This window comes from Centroberyx gerrardi, chromosome 14 (genome assembly GCF_048128805.1).
Source record: "Centroberyx gerrardi isolate f3 chromosome 14, fCenGer3.hap1.cur.20231027, whole genome shotgun sequence".
NCBI classification, from domain to species: domain Eukaryota; kingdom Metazoa; phylum Chordata; class Actinopteri; order Beryciformes; family Berycidae; genus Centroberyx; species Centroberyx gerrardi.
In genome coordinates, this window is record NC_136010.1 from 3,083,652 (window position 1) to 3,103,119 (window position 19,468).

General features: G+C 41.9%; 2 protein-coding genes and 1 long non-coding RNA gene across 6 annotated transcripts in view; all 3 read left to right on the forward strand.

The window, feature by feature from the left end:
- The window catches only part of LOC139932383 (protein LKAAEAR1-like), an 8,128-nt gene extending 644 nt beyond the window's left edge, over positions 1 to 7,484 (forward strand). The window contains exons 3-5 of the mRNA XM_078288030.1: positions 1,024 to 1,221; positions 2,183 to 2,305; positions 7,425 to 7,484. Coding sequence (XP_078144156.1) covers positions 1,024 to 1,221; positions 2,183 to 2,305; positions 7,425 to 7,484 — 381 coding nt within the window. The remainder of the gene's footprint in view (positions 1 to 1,023; positions 1,222 to 2,182; positions 2,306 to 7,424) is intronic.
- The window catches only part of LOC144542309 (uncharacterized), a 710,732-nt gene that overhangs the window by 266,021 nt on the left and 425,243 nt on the right, over positions 1 to 19,468 (forward strand). The gene's annotated exons all lie outside the window — the stretch shown is intronic.
- The window catches only part of rgs19 (regulator of G protein signaling 19), a 32,528-nt gene continuing 30,339 nt past the window's right edge, over positions 17,280 to 19,468 (forward strand). For 2 of the 3 annotated variants that reach the window (XM_078288194.1, XM_078288193.1), the window contains exon 1: positions 17,280 to 17,459. Coding sequence is in view for 1 of the 3 variants with exons in the window: in XM_078288193.1 (XP_078144319.1) it covers positions 17,403 to 17,459 (57 nt within the window). In the remaining 2 variants the exon portion in view is untranslated. The remainder of the gene's footprint in view (positions 17,460 to 19,468) is intronic. The other variant, XM_078288196.1, reaches the window with a different exon arrangement.

Consider the following 19,468-nt stretch of genomic DNA (forward strand, 5'->3'; position numbering starts at 1 on the left):
CTCCCTGAACCTTTTATCATTTTCCACAAAACCCCCCAAACCTGATTATATTGACTTCATTTCTGGGGAGAAACTGGAACAGTGACAGAGATGACAGTGATATTATTTGGTCAATGACTATGTTTACATACTAATAATGTGATTATGGCCAATAATCAGAGTAAGGCATTACTCCAATTAAGATGTGTACATGACTCAGCAATTCCTTTAAATCTTGTTTACATGCTACTTGTGGTTATTTAATTATTTGCAGAATTGTGGGTAATAAAATCCATCCATCCTGCTGCCATTTTTATCGGCCTGTTCCAGCTCACCATCAAGAAAACGCATTATGTCCATGTCTCCCAAATTAGCATAAATTTTGTTTCATCTGCTCCTCGAAAGTGCTGCTTCTTGGTTGGCGCCATCTTTAAAGTTTGTGATGTTTATGGATATGCGTGACATGTGACGTCTCTTTGGTTCAGAGTCGGAGAAATGTGATTGAAGTGTATACATGCCTTTATAATCAGATTAAAATCACAATACTCCACATATATTACTGTGATTATCCTCCGACTTTGAGCAGAATCTCATTAACATAACCAGAGTCTGGTGTTTACACGGCTCCACCTTACTCACATTACTGCCTTAATTGCATTATAATTGGATTATTGGTGTAAACAGCCAATGTGATAAATTATTAGATGGAGGTCACCAAACTATCAGCTTAGAAGGAATTTTGCTTCTGAACGCTCAATTTATGTGAATGTTTAATGGGTTTTTTTACATTTATGGCAATTTTTGCTCGATCTTTACTGTCCGTTATAATGATAAAAAATACAAGATCAAATTCGGGCTCACCCACGCCAAGATATGGCAAGTGCATATAGGTGTTACCATATTATGTATATAAAATAATGCATAATTGTCAGGATATTATGTAACGATAGATCGTTCAGTTGTCGATTTGAAAACTGTATTCTGAAGATTTAATCGTACCTACAGTTTACACTCCGTCTCTCCAAACTGAACGTGAACCTGTAGGTGAAGGCGTGGGCGGCGGCGTCCAGGAAGCGCTGCGCTCAGCTGAGGAAGGCGGACGCTTCCCGGTCCGAAGCTCAGCTCCGCCCCCTGGAGGATCCAGAGGAGAGGAGGAGGCGGAGCCTGATCTCAGGTCAGCTGAAGGCAGCGGAGGCAAACAGCCGGCTCTGCAGCAGGAGGCGGAGCTACCAGGCCGCGCGGGTGAGCAGGGCGTCCCATCATGCATCTGCACACGCCCTTTTGGTTTCCATAAATATTTCAGTAAACCCATCTTTCAGTTTTAATATGTTTTCATGTCATGTTTCACTTACCATGATAAAAGTTGCTGAACATATATTTACAGCATATTACATCAAAAGATATAAGAGCTTTAAAAAAGAACAAAAACACAAAGTTGCACTGCAAGTGTAGTATTTTACTACCAAACCTTTTGTGTTGTTTGAGCTGCACTAGACCTGCTCTGTTTAAAGATCGGAGTATATAGCCAAGTCTCACTTTAAAGGAATAGTTCACACAAAAATGAAAATTCAGTCCTCCCGGAGCTTCCCAGCACGACTCCGTAGCAGTCTTCTGCAAAACAACTGAAGTCTCTGAGGACCGATCTTAAGAGCTCCAAAAATAACAAAAAATAATCATAAAATGACTCTATACAGCTGGTGAAGCATAATCCAAGTCTTCAGACGTCATACGATCGCTCTGTGAGTGGAAAAAAATAAAACTGTATCCATCATTTAATGCAAATCGAGTCTTCCTGCATTGTATATACAATAGTTTGGTTCGTAGATAATGACTGAATTTTCATTTTTGGGTGAGCTACTCCTTTAAGAGTCAGTAATTATTTCTTTCTACCAGTCGTCCTTTCAAGGTATGCAATGGTATTCAGTTTTGGTGGTGGGGAGGCGGGGGCCCTTTTGAGCACCTGCCCCTGTATAGGTCTGTGCACAGACCTGCATCCTGTTCTCTGTTCACACGTTTTCTAATCAGAGTGAACAGCAAAAAGCTGCATGGAGTCACATTTTTTCAATTCCCATCTCAACCATCTCGGGCCTTGTTCACAAACGAACACTGACAGGATTCACATATTGGCTGCTGTAGGGGGTCTAAGCCATCCTATTTGTGTGTGTGTGTGTGTGTGTGTGTGTGTGTGTGTGTGTCTATATAGAGTGAAGAGATCAGGATGATGATAGCGTGTCAGAGCAGTGCGCAGGCAGCCATTCGCCTGGAGCTCCTGCTGCCCGCTGCAGAGAGGAGAACACACTCTGTAGACTGGCTGGACCGCACACAGGTGGGTAGGTGTGTGTGTGTGTGTGTGTGTGTGTGTGTGTGTGTGTGTGTGTGTGTGTGTGTGTGTATGTGAGAGAAACTGATCCTCACCAAATACAGGCTCAGCGATCACCAATTGGCAGAACAAAAAAGGAGGACATAAAAAGACACGAAGTTGACAGAGAAGCACTTCCTCCTAAAATGTGAGCAAGAGGCACTTGAGCTTCCTCATGTCCTGCCATTTTACCCTCATTTATATGCAAATTTATGCAGCAAGGAACTCCAAAATCAAATAAGTTAGATTTATGGTTCAGCCCCGGTCCGTCCATCACGCACAACATCTCATACGATGATGAGGATGAAGTTTTGGGGAATGAAGCGATGTCATTGCTCCTTTCCAGAATTTTACAGTGATTGGCCGTTTGTTTACTTGTTACTGATTGGCCCAAGGGGCGCCTGCATCATTCATGGGGGATGACATGTTTATCATTTGATTTGAATGACTCATTTCAATTTGAATGACTCATTTCATTAAAAAAAAAAAAAAACGGCCAAATTACAAAGTTGATCCCTGCGGACGAATAGTCGGTTTTATGAGGCATCCCTAAGTACATGTTCACTTCAGATGTGGATATTAAATTGGTAAAGAGCAGATGAGAGTGGTTTGATTTGCTGCTGACAGTTGAGTTCAGGTACACCCTGCAGTTCAACTCATCTAGTCTCTCCATCTATATTTACAGAGCGTTCACAAATAGCAGGTTAGCTGTTACCTCATTAACCCTGATGTTCTGATAGGATGACCCTCAGTGGGAGTGGTGCAGCGTGGGTAACGGAGTTGTTCAGACAGAGGACAGGCCTGTCACTTCAGTGCGTGCTGAATGACAGGTGAGATGCTGCCGTTTCTACGACTTCTTTGCTGATATCAAAACTGAGTTGTGGACAGACAGATTTAACTGTAAGCATGACCACGGTACTAAAACTACTATATAAAAGAAAAAGAAAAAAATTTGCAAAGTTGCGAAGGTGGAAAAATGCTATCTTTGTGATATCCTTGATGTGGAGTAGAATGAGAGAGCTGGGTCGAATGTAACGCCAAGATTTTAACTGCAAAATTTAAAGTGATGTCCACAATAAACATGTTTTAGAGCCAACAACTAGCATCTCAGTTCTGTTGGCATTTAGTCACAGCAGATATAGGCACACTTCTAAATTTGCGAGTTGTGAAAGGTCACTAGGCTTACTGGGTAGGTAGAGTTGGGTATCATCCGCATAACAATGAAATTTAACATCATGGCTACGGAAAATTTCACCAAGATCGTAGCATGTAAATAGAAAACGGCAAGGGGCCTAGCATTGTACCTTGTGGTACGCCAAAGTTAAAGCATTCTGAGATGATGATGTGTGAAACATTGTGCGTCCTATCAGATAAGTAGGACTTAAGTCATGAAAGCACAGGCCGAAGATGCCGACGTGGTTCACTAGGCGGTTTGGGAGTATATTGTGATCGACTGTTATTGAATTCTATGCTCAAATCAAGTAGGATTAAAATTGAGGAAGAATCAGAATCTGAGGCAAGGAGTGATAGATAAGTAAGTAAGTAGGTAATTTACCATCTTTGTGAGAGCGGTCTCAGTGCTGTGGAAAGACCTGAAGCCAGATTGAGACGGTTCAAAAACACTTTTGCAGGAGAGATCGTCAGTTAATTGGATAGCTATTATTCTTTAAAAAGACTTTAGAGAGAGAAAGGGGAGATTAGAAATTGGTCTGTAGTTATTACGGACGTCAGACTCAAGGTTAGGTGTTTTTGAGCAGAGGTTTGAATCACAGCTGGTTTAAAAGGCGTAAGGCACAACGACAGAGGAGGGGGAAGTATTAATCATATTGAGCAAAGGGGGGCCTAATATCGGACGGTGTTCCTCAACTACTTTGGCGGGAAGAGGTTCAGATAGGCTGGTTGTGTATTTAGAGGAAGTGTCAAATAGGAATTTAGGGTTACCTTTGTTAGCATTAATTAACTCTGAGAAATAGGAAGCCCTAGCAGTGAAAGTCGTTCTATGCTAGCTGAAAAACCTCAACTTTGGATGCTCGCCATTTGCGTTCTAACCTTTTACACGGCTGTTTTTTGTGCACGGCTGTTTTTGTGCACATGTTTCTTCAGTAAAGCAAGGTGTTGGTTTCTTTATGATCAGAGGGGCGACAGAGTCAAGCGAATCAAGTAGGATGGAGTTAACTGAGTGAGTGGATCAATACGCCGGGTGCTGTAGGTAGACTGAGGACCTCTGTGAGGACCTCTATGATGTACAGGTACCATTTGAAATGACCAATCACAGTTTGGCCAGTTGATATAAAAAAGTGGAACCAAGATCTTACGTTTTTTGGATTTTTTTACTACTTCCTCATGTGCTCACTACATAGTTTACTGCTTCCTGGACCAATCGGCCTTCAATTTAAGTCTGTTTAAGCAGCAATTGAGAGAAATGAGTCTGTCAGAGGTCTGCAGTGAAAGTGCATAGCAAATCAAATGGCTCTCAGACTATTTCACATGAATATTTATATTGGAAGAAGTGAGCGGTTCCCATCAAACTTAAGAGGCTCTGCGGGCATTACATGAGAAATCAGTTAACCAGTAATATACTTTGATATCAATATTCCTGAGTGTGTGGCCGCTTTCTTTTAACATCCAAGCCAAGTCTCTAACACAGGCACTCACCCTAGTTTAATAATACAAGACAGTTACATCACAACCAGGGGACTGGTAAAAAATACATTTCTCTCTGCCTGCATGTGTGTGTGTGTGTGTGTGTGTGTGTGTGTGTGTGTAATACTAATACAGAGCTCCTTTGACTTGAAAGAATGAGTAATAGATCACAGATTGCCTGTCTTAATTTGTAAAAAGTCGGGTTTTTAGAGATGTGTTGAAGAAAAATGAGGTAAAAATACCTTCATCTATTTTCTGTAGAGCTGTACATTAAAATTCAAGCTGTTTGGAGGATTATATACGTGCAGAATACTTACAGATAAGTAATAAAGTCTCGTTGGACCTTGGTGTGGCAGGAGAGCTTTCAGCCTTTTAAATCTCTGCAGCGTTTGTTTCACTCTCTACCATCCAGGAACCTGCTGATATTTACTAGTCAGATTATGCTTCAGGAAAGCAGAAATATTACACATTTGACCTTTAAAACTTGGAAGCAGAAATCAAACAGAGAAGGACAAGTTGCCCACACAGAACAGAAGACATGGGGAGACTGATGGCGTCTCTCTCCCTCTCCAACACAACAGCTGACCGTGACTCAAGCAAAACTGCGGCTTTTCAAAACTTGAGCTCAGCTGAAGGTAACGAGCCGCACCGCCCACCGGCAGACCGAAACTAACGCTGAGGTCTCACAGTTTGTTTCTTTGGTCTGAATCATAGCTGAAAAGTTTACTTTGTAACATTTTTGTATTTGCTTCCTTTAGGTTCACACTGTTCAAAAAACACGCTCCGGTGATTTGGTCATACTCCAGGTTCCCCGTATTAATTCTGTACTCGGCAAAAGTGCTTTTAGGTTTTGTGCTCCAAATACATGGAATGAGCTACAGCATATTTTAAAATTAGATTCTCTGATGCCCTTTGGCCAATTTAGAAACAAGATCTTAAATCTTTCTAGAGCCGAATGCAATTGTTTTTAACCGGAGGTCTGTTTTTGTCTTTTACATTTCTTAATGCTTTTATTACATTGTAATAATTTTTAATTGTTCATTTTATGATGGGATTTTACCTGAATAAATAAAGGTTGGAATGGAATAAAAGCCAACCAGGGCTTGTAAACAAAAGTCACATGACTCACAAGTAGCTCATTTTTTGGACAGAATTTTGGTGACCTGCCGTCCCACGAGATAAAAGATATTGTCAGCCGGGGAGCGAGGGAGTTACTATAATTTACCATCTCTGGTCTTCATGAAGACCACATGAAGAAAATGTTGAATATGAGCATCAGTCCAGGCTGCGGTTCACCTCAGTTCACTTTGTTCTGCTAGACTTTCCAAGCAGGAGGAACTGCTGGCTGTCAGATGTCCATATCCATCCTTATACCCATAAAACCATATGGATCAATATCCATCCATATACCCATAAAACCATATGGATCAATATCCATCCATATAACCATAAAACCATATGGATCAATATCCATCCTTATACCCGTAAAACCATATGGATCAATGGTCGAACAACAACAACAGACTCATGAAGCCAGATGTTTTAGGGTCGTTTCCTGTAGTTGGTACAATTATGTTCTTATAACAAACTAACATAACAAACTCGACCACAGTCCGTTGGAAGCAGACTGACACTGAGACATCTTGGTTTTGTTGTTTGGTGCCACCAGAGTTCAGATGGTTTTGTTGTTTGGAGCCACCAGAGTTCAGATGGTTTTGTTATTTGGAGCCACCAGAGTTCAGATGGTTTTGTTATTTGGAGCCACCAGAGTTCAGATGGTTTTGTTATTTGGAGCCACCAGAGTTCAGATGGTTTTGTTGTTTGGAGCCACCAGAGTTCAGATGGTTTTGTTGTTTGGAGCCACCAGAGTTCAGATGGTTTTGTTCTCACCTGCCTAAAGGAACCGGACTGAAGGAGGAAACGCATCAGAGTTGATTGAACCGGTCCAAACATGCTTGATGTGAACGCAGCCTAAGAAACAAACCTGTGAACTTCAGCTGCAGAGAAACAAAGGATAATAATATAAAGCAAACTCATAACAATCTCTCTCTCTCTCTCTCTCTCTCTCTCTCTCTCTCTCTCTCTCTGTATGACAATCTAACTTCAGTTTGTCTTCATAATTAACTCTCTGTCTCTTTGTCTCTCTCTCTCTCTCTCCCTTTTTCTTCTGTCTTTCCATCTATTTCCATCTACTGCTCTCTATCTGTCAATCTATCTTACCCTTTGTTTCCCTTCCTGTCTCTTTATTTTTCTACCTCACTTTCTCTCTCTCTCTTTCTGTCTCTCTCTCTCTCGCTGACAACCCGACTTCACTTTGCCCTGGTAATTAACTCTCTTTGTCTTTCTCTCCCTCTCTCTTCTGTCTCTCCGTCTATTGCTCCCTCTATCTGTCAATCTATCTTATCCTCTCTCTCTCTCTCTCTCTCTCTCTCTCTCTCTCCAGAGACAGAGAGTGGAGGAGATAATGGAGGATGACAAAGGACTGACATTGATTCGGAGCTGAGACCTGACGACACACACACACACACACACACACACACACACACACACACATTTGGTCTGAGTGACTCATTGACAGCTCTCAGCTTAGTGTGGCTCTCCAAGTTAAGGCCACTAATAAAGGTTTAGGTGTGAAGGGCAGGAGTGGAGAAAGCTTTTATTATGAAGTCCTGCTTTATGTATTTAACCTGCACATCTTCACGTTGATTGATTAGTTTATTTAAATGTCATGACACTACCACTTACTTACATGAGTGTACATCATAAGAAACAAGAAAAGATTCATCAGACTGAGATATCACACAAACACAATATCCAGCCTTTTCCCTGCATGCTTTACAAATGAAGAGAGCAATATGGAAGATGCCCTTTCTAAAACACAGTTCAAGTTTTTCACAAAAGAAATTAATAAAGACAGACGTCATTTTGCCATGCAACACATTTCTTAGATCAACATCTGCCGGACAGGAGAACATAAAATGAATTATTCTCAGTTTCTCCCAAATCACAAAGTAGATGACATGTTGCTGTTGTCATGTGAAAACCTTGCAACTCCAATTTTGGTGATTTTTCATGCTTTAACTTGAGCTGAAGGATTAGGCGCTCGCTCCTCTGTGGGTTCAGAAAATGTTACGACCCCCTGGGCTTATGCAACCTGTTCAGAAGCTACTGGATAAACTCCAAGATGCATCGTCGTCCATCTAAATCAAGGCTGTTCCTCTCAGTTCATGGTAAGTTGACATGATGACCTGGAGCTTCTGTTGGACAAAAAAACCCGTTTCCCTCCTGAGAGACAGCAATCGATCGCAGGTTGTGGCACGTACATTTCTCAAACCCACGTTTCTCCAAAATGTCAACTTTTCAGAAATGAAAAAAAAGAAAAAAAGAAAACAGCCATCTGTCATCTGGAAACCCAGAAACATTGATTGAGAGTTTGACCGTGGCTGTTTTTAATGTCAGCCATGTTGAAGTGATGTTGAGTTCAGTTTGAACAAGCGGAACACCGAAATCCGTTCGGAGGAAACTCATGCAGATAGAACGGAGAAAACAATACGTTTACCGGTAATTTAAATAGGAGAAAAAAGACAGGAGACAGGACTTTGACAAATCAGATTGTCAATATATAAAAACATAACACACAAAATACAAACACTAGACAGCACGAGGCGAGACAAAGGCCAGTTTGAATAAATGAGTCTTCAGCTGCTTTTTAAAGGCATCAACAGAGACCTCAGATCGTATGTCGGAGCCGCCACTTCAAAGATAAATAAAGTCATCTTGAATCTTGAAAGGCACGATCACCTTTTGTTTTCAGTCGGGCGCGAGGGACAGCCAGTAAGCCCTGGTCAGAGGACCTAAGTGACCTACTGGTGATATAAGGATGGAGCAGGTCAGAAGGTGCCTGACCATGCAGGGCTCTATATGTGAAAACAAGAACCTTAAAATGAATCCTGAACTTGATGGGAAGCCGATGTAATGAAACTCAGATGGGTGTGATGTGAGTCGTCCTGCTGGACCCGGTCAGCGGCCTCGCAGCAGCGTTCTGGACCATCTGGAGACGGTCCAGAGACGACTTGCTGAGGCAGGTGAAAAGGGAACTGCAGTAGTCTAGCTGGGATGATATAAAAGCGCGAATGATCATCTCTAGCTCGGGTTGTGATACAACTGACCTGAGTTTGGCAATGTTTCTTAAATGGAAGAGGCATGTATGGGTCAATGATTTGATATGCTGATCAAAGTACATAGACTGATTAAATATAACAGAGATTTCTAAGATTAGACTGTACAGCTGAAGAAAGGGACCCAATATACTGAGCAACCTTGGAAGCTGTGCTATCTGAAGCAATGATAAGGACCTCAGTCTTATCTGCGTTCAGCTGTAAAAAGTTGGTCGCCATCCAGTTCTTAATGGCAGTCAGACAATCGTGCAAAACAATCAGTTTGTCAGTCTCATCAGGCTTAAAAGAGACATACAGCTGGATATCATCAGCATAACAGTGATATGAGATACCTTTAAATTTGCTGATAATATGACCTAAGGGAAGCATATACAAAGCAAATAATATAGGACCCAAGACAGAACCCTGAGGCACACCACAGGAAAGAGCAGCAGCTTCAGACGTGTAGGGACCAAGCGACACAGAGAAACTCCTATCAGAGAGAGAGGAGGAGAACCAGTCCAGGGCGCTGCCAGAGACTGTCTGTGAAGCTGACCAGTGTAACAGCAAAGTTCATCAACAGGAATATGAATGGAAGAGTTCTCTAAGCAACACATGGAGACAGATTAATCAAGTTCAAGTCCTTTATTGTCAAATGTGCAGAAGAGCAGGATTATCTGTACGGTGAAATGCTGCGGGCTCAGGTCAAACAACGTAAACAATCTGATGTGCAGCACTTGAGAGTAAAAAGAGAAATGCAAAATAGGAAATAAAAATATATAGCCTATGTAAAGACTATATACAGGACGGGTTGGACAAAGTGTTCGCTAAATGTGCAAAAGTAGCAGCGAATGTAGTGAAACTCGACTATTGCAGACAGTAAAACAGTATAAAAGATAGTAGCATATATTGGGTTAAAGTAACATATATTGGGTTATGACGATTTTAAAGTGCAAATGAATGAGTAGTTCAAATGGCAGTGATGCTGTTATGGGAAAGACTGACAGTGCAAATAGGCAGAGTATGACAGATGAATCAGAATATTGTCTTATTTATTTAGAATAAGGACAACAGTCAGATTATTGCTGTCCATGTAAATGCAGTCAGTGTCGGTGCCTTGCTCCGCCCAGTGAAATCACACAGGACCAACACAGACAGATCAGAAGAGCTAACGTTCGTTTTCCAACTGGTTTCTATGGTTTCAGAGCAAAAACAACATGGATCACAAGCACTGGGAGTGTTGTGGAGCACAGCTGGAGAGTTTCAGGTTAAATTCAGCAACTTCAATATGCAACATGCAATATTTTGAGTGGGTTTTCAATGGCAACAATGCACGGATTGCGAGGTAGCTGGTCGATTGAGAGACAATTGCGATGCTGGACAACAAGTTTTTAAGTGCGTTTTGCTTTTAGTTGTGAAGAGAGTTCATCATTTTGTCTTTCATCTTAGCGATCAACGGGCAGCTTATGTAAGCTTGAATTTGTAATGAGCTTAAGTGCTTTTGTGTGTGTGTGTGTGTGTGTGTGTGTGTGTGTGTGCGTGTGTGTGTGTGCAAAATTGTATGTATTTGTGTCCATGTACATGTGTGCATTCCCCTGAGTTTGTATGTGTGAGTGTATGTGCTTGCATGTACTTGACTACGTGTGTTTGCATGACTGTGTGTGTGTGTGTGTGTGTGTGTGTGTGTGTGTGAAGTCAATTCAAGTCCATTATTTCTGGACTGATGCTGCCTTCTCTTAAGCTTGGCTAATTGAGCATGAAGACATGATGAGAGCTGCATGTTCCCACATGTTTATCCTCTGCAGGCTTTTATCCACCGGCTCGCTGTGTGTGTGAAGTACAGAACGTCTTGAACCACACATGGAAAAAATAGATGCACGTATTCTATATTCAAGGTTCAAGGTTGGTTCATGTCTCAAGATGTACACTGCAGAACATCTCCCTCGTGTCGCGCTTCAGGCTGCGTTCACACCGAGCGTTCGGAGCGGTGAGAGGAGAGAACGATGCCGCTCGACCTCAGGTGGCACCAAACGACCGCACCGAATTTCATTAGCATCGGTCGCCATGGAGTTTTATTGTCACGCGGCCTAAATGCTGCTTCAGCTTCTCCACCCTGTCAAGAAGATTTTGTGCGGAAAACACTCGAAAACCAAATCGCAAGCAAGTCAGCAAAGTGTGGTGACAGCATGGGGAATCATTTCAGGTTCATGGGCGATAAGTTCTGGACCGCCGCTGGGCTAACAGGAGACGGCAGGGAGACTAGAGGTTAGAGAAGTGGACTGGAGCCTGAAAGGTTGCCGGTTTGAATCCTGAACCGGTTGGAGAAATCTGAGGTGGAAAAGTCTCTCCCTTGAGCAAGGCACTTAAATCCACAATGACATGAGAACATCTTGCCTGCGTAATTTCTTGTATTTCCAGTTGAAAGATGATGTTGGGGATGCAGCGTTGTTGTCGTTACTGAAAAAACGTATTTTAATGTTGTCGGTCTAACTGCTCCACATACTGTTGGGGAGTTTAAACTCTAACAATGCAACATATTTTATGAACTCATCGTATGTTTTGCATGTAAAACCTTATTCTGCAAAGTCCAGCCGGCAGATAAATGTAGTGGAGGAAAAAGAACAAGATTTCCCTCTGAGATGTAGTGGAGGAAAAGTAGAAAGTCTCACAGAATGGAAATACTCAAGTAAAGTGCCAGTACCTCAAAATTGTACTTAAGTAGTCCTACAGTACCTACAGGAAATGCACTGAGTTACTTTCACCTCTGCTCAGTCAACCTCACCTGGATGAATAACCAAAAACAAGAGAGCTCAGGTTGAGTGAGGCAGAGTCAGCTGTGGGTAACAGAGGGAGCAAACACACCGTGAATTTAGCTGTTAGTCAATATCTGTCAGCAGAATTGACCATCTGCATTGCCTCAGCATGCCGTCTGTGTGCAGCAGCCTGATGTGCAGCTGCACTGCCCCCCTGTGGCCGGACGCTGCACTGCAACCAGTCAACCAGTCCGCCTCAGTCCTGCTGCATGGAAACAGAAAGGTGTTGTTCATGCTTCATCTGTTTTGACCGGTCGCATCATTTAAGTATCTTTCTATCTATCTAGTCTTGTACACACTCTTTAAATTTAGCCATCAGTCCGTCATTTTTCTTTTTCCAGTGGCTGTCAGGCTCTATGATGCTATAAAACTATAAAAGGGAAGGGAAAAGAAAATAGGAAATGGAAGATAAGGAAGGTGGATGTTTTTATATATTTATTTGTCTGCATACTTGTGTGTTTTTATGTGTTTATTTGCCTGCATACTTTCTATATAGGCCCTCACTCTTATGTAAAATTCAGCTTTTTTTCAGTTTTTAATTGAGCAAGAATGTAATAAATTCAACTTTCATTTGTGCATCATGAATGTGTGTCTACCAGATATGCTTTAGTTCATGCTGTACTCCTTTTTTTTTGTTGTTAGAAATGATCGTTTAACATCAGCCACTGACTTCCCCAATTTGACATTTGACATTTTGCACTCACATGTTTGGGTGTTAAGTTGAGGCTGTTATCCAGTGACGTCAACAGTAGAGGAAGCTTCAATTCCTACATCACCAGCGTTACAAGCAACCAACAGTGAGGAGGTGAAAGGTCAGAGGTCACAGTGTGCTGACAGCGTTCCTGTGACCCAGCAGCATCAGGTCAGAGAGACGTGGAAGAGACATCAAATAAGAGCTGAGGAGTGAGGTAGAAGGCAGAAGGGATTTTTTTTTGAGAGAAATTCGGTTGAAAACACACATGTGAATTGAAAGCACATGTGCTTTTTGGACACGTTAGTTTTCATACGTGAACATGTGAAATTTCCCATTGACATTTTCACCTGCGAATTGTCTCTTCGCATGTGAAATGAAGTTTTCACATGTGAAGCAAATATTGACAGATCTGACAGCAGGTGAAAATGTGAAAAAAGGTTCACATGTGGAAAAAAAAACCCACTTAGCCTAATCTAGAAATTGAAAATTTAAATTGAAAAATCACATGACATCAGAAAACAACTGAGAAAAATTGTCCACATGTGAAAACCGTGTGTCCAGAATGCACATGTGCTTTCAGTTCACATGTGGGTTTTCACATGTGACTTACAAACCGCTAACTCCTCCACAGCTGCACCACCGGAGCATCACATGTTCCTGCACTTGGATGAACAAACTGTGGGCTTTTTCATACCCAGCGTCCTTCAGTATCACGACTGCACCGAGCAACACGTCTCACACATGAACTCAGAAGGTTTTTAACGAGCCGATGAAAGGATGTTTGGGTTTTTTTACGAGCCGCACTTTCTCTCATTCAGGAATCTGTGGATCAAATATGAATGGAATAAAGACTTCATTTGGGGCAGTGGGCTATGGAAGACTTTCTATGTCCAAAAAGTTGATTGGGAACCGGCTGTATATATATATATTTTTTGACATTTTACATTTCAGGCGTTATCAATAGATCGGCTTCCCAGTGTTTGTGAAATATTGCATTCAAGTGGGAGACAATCAGCTCATTAATAACGGCAAATTTTGAGATATGAGACTTTGGCAGGACAGTGTTTCGATGGGAAAATGCTGAAACACCAATTCCTCATACCAGGATAAGAAATATGAGTTTATTAAAATACTGAGGGTGTACTACAAATGTACAATAGAAAAACTCTTGTTTAATGTGATGTTTTATGGTTTTAATATTGTTGTAGTTAGGTTAGTATCTTCTCTTCCTCTATTTCTCTCTCAAGCTTCTTCCATGACTGCAGCAGATTCTTTATGAGAGAAACAGCAGAAACACCCGGTCGATGCTGCAAGACGACGCACAACACAGAGGAAATATTGTTCAATATCTCTCTCTCTCTCTCTGTCTCTCTCTCTGTGTGTGTGTCTGTGTCTCTCTCTCTCTCTGCCTCTCTCTCTCTCTCTGTCTCTCTCTCTCTCTCTCTCTCTCTGTGTCCGTCTATCTCTCTCTCTCTGTATCTCTCTCTCTCTCTCTCTCTCTCTCTCTCTCTGTGTCCGTCTATCTCTCTCTCTCTGTATCTCTCTCTCTCTCTCCCTCTCTCTCTCTCTCTCCCTCTCTCTCTCTCTCTGTGTCCGTCTATCTCTCTCTCTCTGTATCTCTCTCTCTCCCTCTCTCTCTCTCTCTCTGTGTCCGTCTATCTCTCTCTCTCTCTGTCTCTCTCTCTCTGTATCTCTCACTCCCTCTCCCTCTCTCTCTCTCTTTCTCTCTCTCTCTCTCTCTGTCCCTCTCTCTCTCTCTCTCCCTCTCTCTCTCTCTCTCTCTCTGTCGTCTATCTCTCTCTCTCTCTCTCTCTCTCTGTCTCTCTCTCTCTCTCTCTCTGTCTCTCTCTCTCCCTCCCTCTCTCTCTCTCTCTCCCTCCCTCTCTCTCTCTCTCTCTCTCGCTCTCTGTGTCTCTCTCTCTCTCTGTGTGTCCTATCTCTCTGTCTCTCTCTGTCTATCTCTCTCTCTCTGTCTCTCTCTCTCTCTGTCTCTCTCACTCTCTCTCTCTCCCTCTCTCTCTCTGTCTCTCTCTCTCCCTATCTCTCTCTCTCTCTCTCTCTCTCTCCCTCTCTCTCTCTCCCTCCCTCTCTCTCTCTCTCTCTCTCTCTCTCTCTCTCTCTCTCTCTCTCTCTCTCTCTCTCTCTCTCTCTCCTTGGTGTATGGCGCCCCCTCCTGTTCAGTTACACAGCTGTTTTGCACATTCGACTCACGAAGCCGTCACTGTCATGAAGGAACATCATCTGTCTCATATTACAGTAAAACCTAGTGGGGAATATATGCAAACATTTTATTCCTTATTTCACCAGTCAGGTTGACAAAGAAAACATTCATATTTACAGCAGATGTCTTAGGGAGTAAACAGTAAGTGGAAATACAACTAGAGTTTTGTGAATGGCTAAATTGTTTCCTCCACTCACAGCCTTTATAGTTAAAGGGACACTTTGACATTTTACTTTTCTACACCAAACATCATCACATTGAAGGAAAAGGTTTCTATCCTTTAGTTTATCCAAAATAGAAGCGTTCACTTTGTTAATATTCCTCGTTGAAGCCATGGGGCGGAGCTAACTCAACCTCAAACAGTCAAAATATCCCCAAACTGGGCTGATAAACTCTTTAAGGAAAGCGGAAGTCGACTTTTTCCCCACAAGTCCCACAAAATAACCAGCTAAACTTCAGAGTAAATATTCAGATTTGTGCCAACAAGAAGGACGGCGGTCCAGCTTCATCCACCCTCAAATCACCCTGTTTAATCCAATTTTTCTGGTTCTCAAACTGGGGTGTGGGGCCCTCCAGGGGTCCCCGAGGAAATACTAATATGTGGTCATTATTATTCCTTAACAGACAGGAAGTTAGGATGTATAAGATTGGCTTTTCTGGTAAGTTTTACGTATCTTTTTGCCCACAGTGTGGACAGTTCTTCAATTGATGGATTGATGGAAATATGGAAGAATGGATGGATAGATGGATGGATGGATAGATGGATGGATGGATGGATGGAGTACTTTCCTCACAAATTGATCAACACTGCATCTCCGTTTCTCTCGTTTGCAGTTGTCGGAGCTCTCTGTGTGTGTCTATGTCTCTCTCTCTCCCTCTCTCCCTCTCTCTCTCTCTCTCTCTGTCTGTTTCTCTCTCTCTCTCTCTCTGTCTCTCTCTCTCCCTCCCTCTCTCTCTCCCTCTCTCTCTCTCTCTCTCTGTGTCTATGTCTCTCTCTCTCCCTCTCTCTGTCTGTCTCTCTCTCTCTCTCTGTGTCTCTCTCTCTCTCTCTCTCTCCCTCTCTCTCTCTCTCTCTCCCTCTCTCTCTCTCTCTCTCTCTCTCCAGGTCTCTGTGTTGTTTCTGTCTGTGTTTTCCCTCTCTCTCTCCTCTGCAGGCCGCTCAGAGGAGAGAGTTGTGACATTTTGTGCGTGAATCAAATCTTGAGACTCAGACTGAGGACCGGACTTTCACAGACGACTAAATGTAAATCTACTCGAGGCGAACTTGAACTTAAACTTTCATACATCTGTGTAAATATGTGCGCAGAAAAGAAAAGGAAAGTGTGTGTGTGTGATCGTGTGAATGTGAATAGGATGTTGCACTTTCCCTGGATCAGTATTAATTTAAAACAGAACAGAAAACGTTCTTGTTCAGATGCTGGAGGATGGAAGAGGACTGCAGATCCTGTGAGACTCCAGCAGGATTTGAACCTCTGACCCTGACAGTTCTTTGACCTGCTGTGTATTTTGTATTTTCTGCTGTTTTGTCATTTCATCTGTCCTGACTGGATTCCTGACCCTGAATATATAAACTGCTGGAGACTTGAGACGCTACAAAAGTTTCAGAAACAATGCAGAGCCTCTGGTGCCGGTCGAGCTGCTAACTGTCACTCCATCTGTGGTGGAGGATCACACAGCACATTTATACACAGTATTTAAACTGCTGACAAGAAGATTCAAATCAAGACTCCCAGGTCTGGTCTACTGCAGAACCTAAGACACTCAAATAGCTTTTATCATATACATAATATGTGTATATATACTATTTGTTTGATGACTATTTGTTGGATCTAGAATATTAAAATAAATTATCATATGCATATTTAGAATAATATGCATATAATATATAAATATAAAAAAGTGTTAGAGTGTTTAAGAACTCCTGGTCTAGTGTTCGACCAATTAAAACAACTTTTATCATAGGCTATATAATAATAATAATAATAATAATAATAATAATAATAATGTATATATAGAATAAAGTTGTATTACAAGGAAGCTCCTGGTGTAGTGATTGACCTAGGAAATTATATACATATTTTTTTAAATAATATGTACTGCAGCCTATATGTATATAATAATATGTATATATAATAAAGTTTTATTCTCAGACATTAAAGTAACTTTTATCACGTGTATATGAACGATAATATGTATATAGAATAATAATAGCATGTATACATAATAAAAGTTTTATTATAAGACCTCGGGGTCTCCTCCTGGTTGGATGGACGTGTGAGTCCGCGCATGCGCTCTGCCGCCTCGGTCCGCCAGGGCGGTGATCTCTCTCTCTCTCTCTCTCTCTCTCTCTCTCTCTCTCTCTCTCTCTCTCTCTCTCGCTCTCGCTCTCTCTCTCGCTCTCTCTCTGGGAAAAACCCCGAGCAGCAGAGCAGCGGACCTGGGGGAGGACTCCTTCCTCCAGCGGCAGGATATTCAGAAAAATAAATCCAAATTCGCGCACGGCGAACGGCGGACAGCGGAGGAAGGAAACACGCGGATGTGCCTCCGAAAGCGCAGCGGCTGCCGCCCTCCGGACCGAATTCATGCCCAGATTGTGAGTATCTGCTCCCGGTGCGGAACCCGCCTGGAGACGGCGGGGTGGCTTTCATTTTAATTTCCCTTCTCCCGTCTTCCAGTCGGCGGCGGGGCTTTTCCCCCCCTCCGGTGTAGGAAAAGGTCGGCTCCGTGATTCCTTCCTTCTCCCCTTCCTTCCTCCCTCCCTCCCTCGCTTCCTTCCTTCCTACCTTGCCTCCTCGCTTCCTTCTCAAGAACGGGCAGCAGCAGCAGGGCAGGCAGTCTGAGGAGGAAGAGGAGGAGGAAGAACCGAGCGAACCTTTCTTCTTCTTCTCTTCTGTCGTTTTCTCTCCTTTTTTTAAGCGGTTTATAAATGATACTGATAGAAGCAGGGGGTTTTATTCTAGCGCTCCGTGTTATTCCGGTGTGAGAGTGTGTTTCCTAAACATGAAGCAGGACGCGCAACACACACACACACACACACACACACACACACACACACACAGCTCGCAGTCGCAGAAAACTGAGGAAGGAGAGAGAGAGGTAAAAGCAGAAGCGAAGGATTTTTCTTTCTTTCTGTCTTTTTCCTCTCTTCTATCTTTCTCTCTTTCTTTATCTGTGTTGGGAGAACTGACTGTAAACTGACTGTCGCCTACCGACAGGAGACTGTTCCTGTTTAGTTAGCGGCATGCTTTATGGTTTGCTTCCTATACTAGAAAAAAAAAGACACATTTCACATGAACTTTAAAGTGTTTGGAGGGAGGCTGTGTTTCAAAATGGGGCCAAAACAATGTAGGCCTACTTGTTCATTCGAAATATGACTATAGGAATATTATAAGAATATCATAGGGATATTATATGCTATTGTGATAGCATAAAGTACGATCAGGTCACTGTAAAGTCACTATTGAGTACCATAAGACACTGTAGGAATATTCTAGTGATAGGAAATAAAAAAATAAAAATACCATAAAGTATCCTACGTTAAAGTCACTATCAACTTACAATGGAGTACCACAGACTGTAGTAGTGTCACTATACTATAGGAACATGCTAGGAATATTATAGGAATATCATAGAGATACTATAGGAGTTAAAATACCACAAAGTACATATAAACTCACTGTAGTAACTATAAAATCATGTGCAGAGGCTTTCCTATAGTCATTAAAGTAGAGAAAATACCTAGTAATCCTATAATATATTTTAGAAGGATATAAATATCATAGCAAAACTAAGTCCCTATAGGGATATTATAGGAATATCATAGTGATACTATAGGAGTTATAAAATACCATAAACTATGATAAGGCTACCAAACCTTACTTTAAGTGTGACAGACACACTATAGATCACTATAGGAATATTATAGGAATTTTATAGTGATACCATAACTCACTATTGAGTTCCACAAACACACATTTAAGTCCCTATGGGAATATTATAGTGAAACCATAGGGGATAAATTAATAGTATTAAGTACTATTACGTCACTATTAACTCCATAGTATCATGAGTTCATATATTTTAAGCATGGCGGCCTCAGTGGGAATCAAACCCCCGACCCTGGCATGCTCTACCTGAGCTGTTCCACATTACACACATTCACACACTCAACACTCAGTCAATTAACTTTTAGGATGTTATTAAAGACCGCTCTAATATTCCTATAATGTTGCTAGAGCATGACTTGGTGTCTCTGTTTTTAACTCTCCCTTTGTTTTACTAACATGAATTAAGCATGAACAGTGACATTAACAGAGATGAGTTCATATTAAATGCACAATAAACAGCTGCATTAAGTAATGTCATTATACATGTTTATTAATGCCAGTGTATTGTCTAAATTCAAACCATAACATGTTACTTAAACATATCCTGGCATTAACTAAAGTGAGTCTCAACAAGCAGCGTTAGTGGTTTCCTCTGTTCACACTATCAGCTGCTGTCTGTGTACATTTCGGTGAAAGCGCTCACACCTGACACGGTGGTCCCGCTCTTATCAAATCGCAGAATGAAACCCGTCGCCCAGAGTCTCTTGTGATTGGT